Source organism: Chenopodium quinoa, unplaced genomic scaffold (assembly GCF_001683475.1).
Source record: "Chenopodium quinoa cultivar QQ74 unplaced genomic scaffold, ASM168347v1, whole genome shotgun sequence".
Taxonomy (NCBI): Eukaryota; Viridiplantae; Streptophyta; class Magnoliopsida; order Caryophyllales; family Amaranthaceae; genus Chenopodium; species Chenopodium quinoa.
This window is the reverse complement of record NW_018743175.1, coordinates 4,770,826-4,782,287: the sequence shown is the minus strand read 5'-3', so window position 1 is coordinate 4,782,287 and position 11,462 is coordinate 4,770,826. Positions and strand designations below refer to the sequence as shown.

General features: G+C 33.3%; 1 protein-coding gene across 1 annotated transcript; it reads left to right on the top strand.

Moving 5' to 3' along the window:
• The first annotated feature begins 4,079 nt into the window (after window positions 1-4,079).
• Window positions 4,080-10,941, top strand: LOC110732656 (V-type proton ATPase subunit B 2). Its single transcript, XM_021912622.1, has 15 exons — window positions 4,080-4,228; window positions 4,509-4,567; window positions 5,395-5,450; window positions 5,571-5,669; window positions 5,855-5,914; window positions 6,734-6,845; window positions 6,946-7,154; window positions 7,534-7,665; window positions 7,771-7,908; window positions 9,292-9,442; window positions 9,553-9,635; window positions 9,835-9,882; window positions 9,989-10,042; window positions 10,136-10,219; window positions 10,311-10,941. The coding sequence occupies exons 2-15, from the start codon at window positions 4,522-4,524 to the stop codon at window positions 10,494-10,496; spliced, it is 1,458 nt and encodes a 485-aa protein (XP_021768314.1). The 5' UTR covers window positions 4,080-4,228; window positions 4,509-4,521; the 3' UTR covers window positions 10,497-10,941.
• The last annotated feature ends 521 nt before the right edge of the window (window positions 10,942-11,462 follow it).

Sequence of the window (11,462 nt, the reverse complement as noted above, 5' to 3'; positions counted from 1 at the left end):
CAATAACAAATCCAATAATTTCAAACTCATAAATTCAAAACCAATTCTCAAGATTCTTAAACAATTCCAAAAACTCAATAATAATTTGAATAATAATTCAAGTGATAAAAACCAATTCCTTTTTAAAACCCCAATTCCTCTTCTAAGTGTGCACACCCCCCAAGCTAGTATCTTTATATTAAAAGGCTATTTTTGAGGAAAGACTAGGTCATACCAAGTCCACAATCTTCAATGAATCCGTATAGTGGGATTAATATAATAATAATGCTTGTAAAGCTTTTAATAAATAATTCTCCTGAAATTCCTCTTTTAAATAAAATCAAACTTTATAATATAATAACTCTTTTAATTTAATTCAACAAGCTTTTAAAATCAAACCTTTTTTAAAAAAAATTGAATCAATCTAACATACTTTTAAAAACCAAATTCCTTTAAACATAATAAATAATTTCAAACCATTCAAAACAAGATAGAAATCCATTCTCAAACATATTTATTAAAACATGAATTCTCAAGGTTAATTTATAAATCATAATACAAAACAATTTAATTAAAATCACACAAACATGCTTATTAATCCAACAATTTCAAAGGTATCTAGCCATCTAAACGTACCTTGATTCCGAATCTCAATCAACTCTTCACACTTTCAAAGTTCAATCACGAATACACTTTGCAATTAACATAAGCATAAGGTTATCACAACATCTTTAGACATAAACCCAAATCTAATGTGCATGGACTATAAAACTCTTTAAAAATAATACTTTAATATAAAATTATAGTTTTGAAATAAGTATTTATATTTTTAGAAAACTAACCATGAAGAAAATAAAGGAATAGGATTAAAGAGAATTGAATTTGCATTGGAAAGAATAGGCAGAACTTGCAGAGGCTATAACTTCTTCAATATAACTTTGAATTGGGCGATTCTTGAGCCTAACTTCAAGTATTTTTCAAGAGGAAAAATTTTCTGTGAAATCAAAAAACCCCAAAACTGACCAGAAGTGACAGAAAATTGACTCCAAAGATATAAGGGCTGATTTTCTTTTAGAAAAGAGGAGAAGAAAAGTAGGAAAATGTTGAGGGAAAAGAAGAGTAAGAGAGAAGAAGAGATTTGAGTTTTTGGTGTGACGAATATGAGAGGTATTAGGGGGTATTTATAGGCTCCTGAATGAAAGAATTAAGTTAAGATTTTGTAGGAAGAATTATGGTAAATGTAGTTTAAGGAATTACTTGGAAAAGAGAGTTTAAGAATTTATGAAGGTTTAGTTATGGTGATTAAGAAATAAAGAATTAAGGTAAGTAGCTTAATCATGAAATTAAAGATGGCAAGTGAGCTTGCTTGGAGAATAATCAAGAAAGATTTAAGGCATTAAATTGTATGATCAAATCTTTGTGAGATGGAGAATAGGAATTAAGGAAATAAGGAATCTAAGGAAGATAATTAAAATACAAAACTAACAAAATAATTATCCCAAAATAAACATAGGGTGGCCGAAAATATTGAGCATATCCATGCTCATATTTTCGGACCTCCACTACTAGTTTTAGGAAAATATTTGCTAGATTTTAAGGATTAAGAAAATGATTGTGTAAATAATATATTTTGTAGAAAATAATTAATTAGAAAATATTAACTTAAAACTAACTTAATTAACTAATAAAAACCAGATTTTCTACACTTAGAAAATCCGAAAATCTCATTAATTAATTTAGGAATTTCGGCCCTTTAATTTATAAATAAGGAATATAATTTTTGTTAATTAAAATATCCGAAAAATATATATATAATTTGGTTTTTATTAAAATAAATGGATAATAAATCTTATCCGAAATCCAAAATAATCATTGAGTTTTGAAAATGTTGTTGGCGCCAAAATTCAAATATCATTTTGGCTCCAAAATTCAAATAGTAAAATAAATTACTAAAATACCCTTTTTAGAAAATACTAATTAATTAATTAATACGTTTCAAAAATACAGGGTACTACACCCTTCATGCCACACTTGTAGCACAAAACATCAGAAAAATCTTTCTTACCCTTTTTGTCAGAATTATCATTGTTAGAGTCATTAGCCTTTCTTTTCTTGCCCTTTTGTTTCTTCTGACTAACATAATTCACTTTAGAACTAGAAGCAACATTCAAACCCTTTTCAAGATTTCGAGTTTCCTCTTCAATACGTAAGTGTTTCTGAATCTGTTCTAAAGTGAATTCCTCAGAAGTACGCAATAATTTCTTTCTATAATCATTCCAGGATGGTGGCCATTTGGCTATTATTCCTCCGACAATTAACTTTTCTGGAATTGCTATTTTCAAATCTTTGAACTTAGAAATTATAATCCGAAATTCATGGTATAGAAGTGCCATCAATCATTGTGAATTCAAAGAATTTAAAAGTAACAAACTTATCTGCCCCTTAACGTTCCGCATCGTATTTGTACTCAAGAGATTTCCACATCTCCTTTGCTGATTGTATAGGGGTGTAAAGATCATACAAACGATCAGGTAAAGAATTCAGTATGTAGCTTCTGCATAATGTTTCATCTTCAGTGCGCTTCTTGCGTTATGCAATCATTTCTTCAGTATCTTTGTCTGATGGTTCTGGAATAGCCTCCAATTTAGGATCCAAGATGTGGAATATCTTCAGTGCAGTGAGTAAAAACGACATCTTTTCCTTCCAACGCAAAAAGTTGGTTCCGTCAAAGCGATCTAGTTTCACAGTATCCTGACTAAACATCTTCATAGTGTTTTGAACAGACTCCATAATATTATCCTAAGATTGTTGAAATAGATACTACTACTAATCAAATACAAATGACTGAAATTAATTGAAACTAGAAAAGGACGAGTTTATCTCTGTCCTTAGGATAATATTAGCCCCCACTATAATTGGGATTAAGGAACTAATTTACCCCCAGGTGCCATCCTAATCTCATTGAATGTAATTGTGTTTACTAGAAGTTTTTCAAGGGAAGAAGAAGAAAACAGAATTCTGATCAATTGAACGTAATATGCCTCTTTGGAACTTATATATAAATAACAATTTCCTTAAAATAATTGTCAATTGATATTATCCAAAAAATAATAATAATAATAATAATAATAATTTATACAAACTTATCTTCTTCTTCCTTGTGCAGTACTCACAAACTTCACCATTGAAGACTATATTATGACAATATTTAGTTTAGCGAGAACTTCGACACATGTTTTCATAGTAGAAAACATAAGTTAATTCAAATATATGCAAAGAATTGTTCATAAGTTGTAAATAAGTGTTTAAGCAATGTTTTACGTACCTAAACATGTCATGATAAAGAAAGATACTTGTTTACTTCTTGTTAAGTATTTCCATTTCATTCATCACTTAAGCTTACGAAGTTACAAACTATTTTAAACGAGTTAATCATAATCACTAGTAGCTTCCACTAAAACCCTTCGACAATAAAAATTAAAAAAAAAAAAAAAAAAAAAAAAAGAAAAAACTCGTACTCCCTCCATTTCTATTTGTTTTTTACGTTTCCATTTTTGGTGTTCCTATTTATTCTGTACATTTATGATTATTCTATTTTAAGACATAAAGTTTAGACTACTTTACCCTTACTTTATTTTTTAATATCTCATGTTGTCCTCAATTTTGCATGTGATAGTGTACTTTTTTCAATTTTATGTTGGATTAAGTACAATTTTCAATGTTCATTATTACTTTCTCTCTCCTCTTCACCTTTTCTTTTTCATTATTTTTTGGTAGTAATAGTCCCTTTTATCATCTCCCAATGAATTATGATGACAAAAATGATTGAATGTACTCACTTTATTAATTTTCCTAAATAACCGTGTATAATTCTAAACATAAAGAATAAAAGGAAACGGAGGGAGTATGAAACAACAAAAAGGCAGCATATAAGACAATAGTTTATAAAGATGATCTCATTAACAGTAGATCTCATTTCTCTTTATTGTTGGTTTTTACCTGATCAATATTAACACAACCATATTATATTTATTTTGGACCCTAAAAATAAATAAAATTACTACTTAAAAAAATAAAAATCAATAATTACTGATTAAATGATTGTTTTTTTTTTCGGGCCAACATTATAATTTGAAGAGTGTTGTCAGATCTCAAAATCTCTTACCTTTTCTCGTGTCTCTCTCTCTTCTTTCTCTCTCCTCTTCATCTTCGCTATCCTCTTCTCCTCATCACATCTTCGCGATCGCAGGTAATCTTCCTCTTGCAGATCTATACCCTAATTATTTTCTTATGAATCACAAAAATTTCACAATAATTTCGAATTTGAGTTTAATTTTTGATTGATTTCCCTAATTCATTGATTGATTCAATTTCTAGAATTTTCATCTGTTGCTTGATTGATTGATCGGTTTTCGATTGGTCCTGATTTGAATTCTTACTGATTTTAATTTGCCCTAATTTTTTTTGTATTTTTGTGTGTTTGATTGATTTTCAGTTGTATTTACGGATTTTGTTTGATTTTTGTTCAGTTTTTGATCGGTAATGGGTGCTCTGGATATTGAGGATGGAAACCTGGAGGTTGGAATGGGTAAGTGTTCTTCAATTGCATTGTGATTCATTTTTTTGTTGAATGTCAACTGAATTGATTGATTGATTGCTCTGGAGAAGTTCACATTGATCAATTTTTTGATTTTGATTTAAATTTTAGCATCTTTTATAGGAAAATCGATTTGTGTTAATATATGATAATGTTTCAAGGTGTTGGAGGAGATAGATTTGTTGTTTCACATAGACTTGATCTATTGTAAAATGGCCTGCCTTTGAAGTAGGTGATATCAATCTATGGTTCAATGGTATAGGAACTAGCTGCTTTAGTTTGATGTTGTTGCCCTCGGGGCGTGGTGTTGGGTGTTCATTGATAGGAATGATGATGTATTTGAAAAAGTTTAATCATTTACCTTTTTGGGGATGGCAAGCAAAAGTTGATCATATAGTAGAAATTTAGATAGTTGACTTTGGGTAGTGAGGTATATGATCGAAATCTCAATAGCCGGTCAATGTTTGACTTGCTCTCTGTGAATCAATCAATTTGTGGTACTTGGATGGCCCTCATTCGAACTTGCACGTTGAGGGGACTGATGATCAGATGAGGCTAGTATGCTCATTTTGCTGTTATTGAATATGGAATGTCTTGGGGTAGTGTCATATCCAAGATTATGAGGCTTTGGAGAGTCTAAGGAGTAGTTGATCATGTTGGTTATGACCTGTATGGGTGGTTTTATGATCATGGCATGATCTATTTATTACTTAGTATTATGTTGTGTGTGATTTGTGAAAAAGGGAGAGAATGAACTGTGTGATGTTGATAGCCCATTCTGTTATCGAATTACTAAGTTACATTTTTAATTTCTGCAGAGTACAGAACAGTCTCAGGAGTTGCAGGGCCACTAGTTATTCTGGAAAAGGTGAAGGTAAGTCTGGTGTCTTTCTTATCTATTTTTCTTGTCCCAATTAATATCTATCTGGATCAATTTTACTTTTTTTACTGTTAAATTTACATTTCTTATGAATTGTGTGCCTATTTGCGACAGGGACCTAAATTTCAAGAAATCGTGAATATTCGTTTGGGAGACGGATCAACTCGTAGAGGTCAAGTTTTGGAAGTTGATGGTGAGAAGGCTGTAGTTCAGGTACTTAAAGTTTATATTTTGAACTGTTTGTTTATCTTTTACATTTTGTGACACTAGTTTTTTTCTGACCTGCTGTCACTAATCCTAATACTATTAGACAATGCTTCTACAGATGGGAGAATTTTAAGCACTTTTGTCTTATGAAAGGAAATTTACTCAGGCAGTCTGATTTATATTTCTGACAGGTGTTTGAAGGAACATCTGGAATTGACAACAAATATACTACCGTGCAGTTCACTGGTGAGGTAAGGAGACTCAGACTATCAGTGATTTTCAGTAACAAGACTAACAAGTAACAACACAAGCTATAGCACTAAATGGTTGATTGCATGAATGTTGTTAGATTAGATTCTTTGTATTTTATCAAGAGTGGATTCTCAGTGTTTTAAAGTTGTATCTATATCTTCATTGTGTGTAATTTATTACTTGCTAGAAAATTATTTTACCTGATGAATAGATAAATATGGTTGATGACTATTTAGTTTTTAATCATAACTTGTCTTTTTGCTGTGTCTCTATCCTCTTCTTTTTTCTTGCTTTGTTTGAACTTAGTGTACTATAGATTTGGGTATTGGTGGTCTTAAATTCTGCTAAGTTTAAAACATAATGCTCAGGAAGCTCCAGTTCAATGGCTCAGTATTTAAGGGAAGTTATGTGGTCTTGTCAAAAAAAAAAAGAAAAAAAAAAGAAGGGGAAGTTATGTGATGCTAAAGTCTTCTCTCACAAAAAAATCTTCAGAATGAAATATCTGCTAGTACTTAAAGGATTTTCATGAGACAATGCCCCCAAGTCATTATATTTTGTTTCTTGCATATTCCTTTACTCTCTTATTCCCCCCCCCCCCCTCCCCCTCCTCCTCCTCTTCCCTGACTTTTGTTGTTGTATGTCTCTTTTTCTTATCTTATTTGGGATTTATTACAATAATTTCTTGTACCTATAGGAACTCTCTTAAATGGATTTCCTTTTAACTTGTGGGTCTTTTTGATACAAAACCTTTAGCAGTCTTTGACTGCTTGGTTAAAGCTCAATCGATTGCACACTTACCATCTTTTCATCGTGGGCAGGTTTTGAAAACTCCTGTCTCCCAGGATATGCTTGGGCGTATTTTTAATGGATCTGGTAAACCCATCGACAATGGCCCTCCTATTCTCCCTGAGGCCTACTTGGATATTTCTGGTATGTAGCTTTGAGACTTGTTCATTTGTTAGTTAAACTTATTCTTTTTGCGGTTTTTTTCTGATGAACTTGGAAACCTTCCTTCTTGTCTTCTTCCCAGGGAGTTCAATCAACCCCAGTGAAAGAACTTATCCAGAAGAAATGATTCAGACTGGCATTTCCACTATTGATGTCATGAACTCTATTGCTAGAGGACAAAAGATCCCTCTTTTTTCTGCTGCTGGTCTTCCTCACAATGAGATTGCTGCACAGATTTGTCGCCAGGCAGGTCTGGTGAAGCGGTTAGAGAAGTCTGACAACCTTTTGGAGGTATGAGCACATTACTGGCCTGCGAAAGCTCTACGTGCTTTTCACAATTTAACAACTGAACCATATTTTAAATACTATTTTTTTTTTTTTTTTTTTTTTTATCTTGTGATGTTTATATGATTCCCTCATTCCTAATTTGGGCTTATTTTGGTGGCGCAAGTGTTACTGGTTTTTTTTAATTTAATCAATATATTCATGTGCTTTTGTTATCTTTTCCTCCGACTTTTTCCAGCCTGTTTGGGGGAAAGATCCGGGGGGGGGGGGTATTATGCTTTCACAATTTAAAATATCTATTCAAGTAGTAATATTTCTTTTTGTTTTCTTTAATCTCAAACTTGTCTTGCATACTTATATGAGGATTTGCCTGTACACTATGCAGGGTGGTGGTGAAGAGGACAACTTTGCCATTGTATTTGCAGCTATGGGAGTTAACATGGAAACTGCTCAATTCTTTAAACGTGATTTTGAGGAGAATGGATCTATGGAGAGAGTTACTCTCTTTTTAAATCTGGTATTTCCTTCTCTATGGCTGTTGCTCAGTGTTAATTGCTCTCTGGTTGTGGCTTCTGCTCTATGTTGAATCAGGTTCTGATTCTTTCAAATTTCTTCTTCTCAGGCCAATGACCCTACTATTGAGCGTATCATTACTCCTCGTATTGCCCTCACAACTGCAGAATACCTGGCATATGAATGTGGAAAGCATGTGCTTGTTATTCTGACTGATATGAGTTCTTACGCAGATGCACTTCGTGAGGTAAAATTTTGTCATCAAAATTGATGATTTACTGTAAGATGCTTAATGTGATTAAATTACGCTCCTTTATTGATACCCCCATGCACCAGATAGGACAGATTTTTTTTTGATGCAAATATGAGTTTAATCGTGATGAGAGCTTTGGACAGCCGAAGAGTTTAGAAGTTTGGCTACAATCTATAGCTTTTTTAGGCAAAGACATAATAAGTGCAATGATCTTCAGTTTGCCCAATTCATACTATTTAATGATCTTCAATTTGCCCTACTCATACTATTTAATGATCTTCAATTTGCCCAACTCATACTATTTAATGATCACACCTAGCTGATAGTGTGCCTAAGGCCGTGAGGCGGCACCTAGTGATTTTTACTTCTTTGTGTAACAATGGGTTAAAAGCTTATTGGTAGCGTTTTATTTATTATAAAATTGAAATTAAAAAGGCATTAAGCTTGAGAAAATGATTCTGATGAATTTTATTTAGTCTGCTATTGTTGAGACTTTCAAGGTTCAATACAAGGTCTAATATTAACTGAATTAATAATCCCCAGAAAGAGTTGCTTGTAAGTTTTGCTATCATCAAGTCTAAAAAATAGTCTTATTGTTGTGCCTTTTTATTTTTTAATTCTCCAACACTCCTGCTGAATAACTGTTGCTCTGTTCTGGATTTGAAGTTGTTCAGACTTTGGTTGTTCATGGAGATTCTGTCTCATTCCTGGACTGAGTGGAAACTATATTTCTTACAACATGATTTATTTTAATATATTGCCCAGGAAACTATATGCTCTCAAATGTCTAACGCTAATGGTTGAGCACATTTAGTAGATTAACTATACTTATACCGTATTTTAGCCATCTGATTGAGCATAATATTTCATGAATGTTAACCTTGTTCGGAGATCAACTAATGCAGTTAATCTTTGTAAATACTTTTTTGGTTCCTTGTCGTGTATGGGCTTTTTTGAATATATAATCGTGGTTCCGATAATTTACAGCTAAGATATTTATACGATCAGCTGTAACACGTCAGCAATACATCTTATGCTATGTCATTTCTGTACATTTTTTCTTGTTAATTAAGGTCTGTTGAAACCTCTCAAGTAATCTTAAGCGGTCAAATCTCATTCATGTCTACTGTTCATAGTAGTGCAGGGCAGCATCTACTCTGGGTGCTCTTTGTTCTAAGTTGCTTTAATTTTGAGTTTAGTCTAGGATCTGTAAATGAAAAATGGAAAACTCTTTTAAATGTAAATGTGCTGCAGTTTCTGGGGTGAGCTTGCATTGCCCTTAGTTAAAAACTATCTTTCTGAACTCATGTTTCTCGAACTGCAATATTGAGGGCATTGTTGTGATGCAGCATCTTGATAATTGATTTAATTCTTCAGGTATCAGCTGCCCGTGAAGAAGTGCCTGGAAGACGTGGTTATCCAGGTTATATGTACACTGATCTGGCCACCATCTATGAACGTGCTGGACGTATTGAAGGGCGATCAGGCTCTATCACTCAGATTCCAATTTTAACTATGCCTAATGACGGTAATGATTTATTTTAATGACGGTAATGATTTATTTTAGACTCTATCATGCCTGTTTTATTCTTCTATTCCTACTTTTGTTAACACCTTTTGCTATCTTCTCTAATTTAGATATTACTCACCCAACTCCTGATCTTACGGGGTATATTACTGAGGGGCAAATCTATATTGACAGGCAGCTACACAATCGTCAGGCGAGTATCTATTTTGGCTCTTAAACTATATGAAGCCTTTTTTTTTTTTTTTTTTTTTTTTTTTTTTTTTTTTTTTTGTGTTATGTCTTCAATTGTACTTTTGTGAAGTATGCACATGGCTGAATTAATTCAAATGTAGAGAAATTATTGGCAGGAAAAGTGTCTAGATATTATGTTGACTGAGTTTTTTCATGTACAGATATACCCACCAATCAATGTCCTCCCCTCACTTTCCCGTCTTATGAAGGTATATCCTGTTGAGCTATTGATCAAATTTAATTGCTTCTTGAATGTTAATTCATGTCATATTTTCTTAAAATCTGGCTGAATTTTACTTCTGACTGTGATTACAGAGTGCTATTGGTGAAGGCATGACTCGCAGGGATCACTCTGATGTCTCCAACCAGGTCTGCCAGCATACTTGGTTTGGTGTTTATTTGACTTGATTCCAAGCCTCTACTTGAATAATATTTGTATGTGTCCTGTTTCTGTGTTTTCAGCTATATGCCAATTATGCCATCGGGAAGGATGTACAAGCCATGAAAGCCGTGGTTGGAGAGGAGGCTCTTTCTTCAGAAGATCTGGTATTTTCTGCTTCCTTTTATTATAGATGTTCCCGGGCTATAGACATAAATTTCACAAGTTGACCATTTGTTTTTCATTCTAATTGTTCAGCTATACTTGGAATTCTTGGACAAGTTTGAGAGGAAGTTTGTGGCCCAAGGAGCATATGACACCCGTACCATCTTCCAGTCACTTGATCTAGCATGGACGCTCCTCAGGATCTTCCCCCGTGAGCTTCTCCACCGTATCCCAGCAAAGACCCTCGACCAGTACTACAGTCGGGATGCTTCAAATTAATCGACAAACGAGTCAGTACACCAGTGTCCTTGTCGCATTCGGTATTTTCAATTTGTTCTTCATTGCTGTTTATCAGTCTTCTGGCTTCAATAAAGGTTCCCATCGTTTTCAGGTCCTCTAAAATTGGGGTTCTTTGGTTAGTTGGTGTGTACATTAAGATATTCTTTTAGTGTGAGGGACCATGTAGATTGTCAAGGGAAAACAAGAAGCAGCTGTATTTTGTGGTTTTGACAATTATCCGCAATTTCTTGTACTACAATTTAAGGCTTGAGAGGGTGGATTTAGAGAGCAGGAATCCTCGGCACTTGTTTGCACTGCTTTCTTGAGCATGTATTTTATTTATAAACTCCGTAGCCCGGTTATTTATTGGGAGCATTGCACAATAATTTTTTGGTCTATTTGTTTTAACAATGCCAAATAATCGACTGTTTCACATTTTTTACACCCAGCTACGCTTTATCTTATCAGTAAACTGTTTTGATTACTTTATAAATTTTTGTGCTGGTAAACATTGTCGATAGAAAAATGGTTTTAATGGCGCAACACAGCTATCTCGATGTACCTTAACAAGGTACCTCAGGTATAGTGGTGGTGCATTTTGTGCAGCATGTGAGGTTTACCCACTGAATATGTCGTGCAGTGGTTTGTGTAGCGGACACAGCCTGAGCGACGAGCGTACAGTGGATGAGATACTTTGTGTTTTGGACGCTGTTTTCAACAATGTTCATATGTTTTAGACCATTAACAAATCTAAGATATTAAATTCAAGGGGTAATAGTCGGACAGGCTAACGATACAGAACACGATGAACTTACTATGGAAAATGAAATGTCCGTTTATGAAAAATTAATTATATCGATCCCTTAGTTTGTACTGTACATAGAATAAAGATAAGAAAAACAAATTCCAAGAGGTGGACAGGGAATAGTATTTGAAAAGATAAATTCTGACTAGCAGTATCAAAAC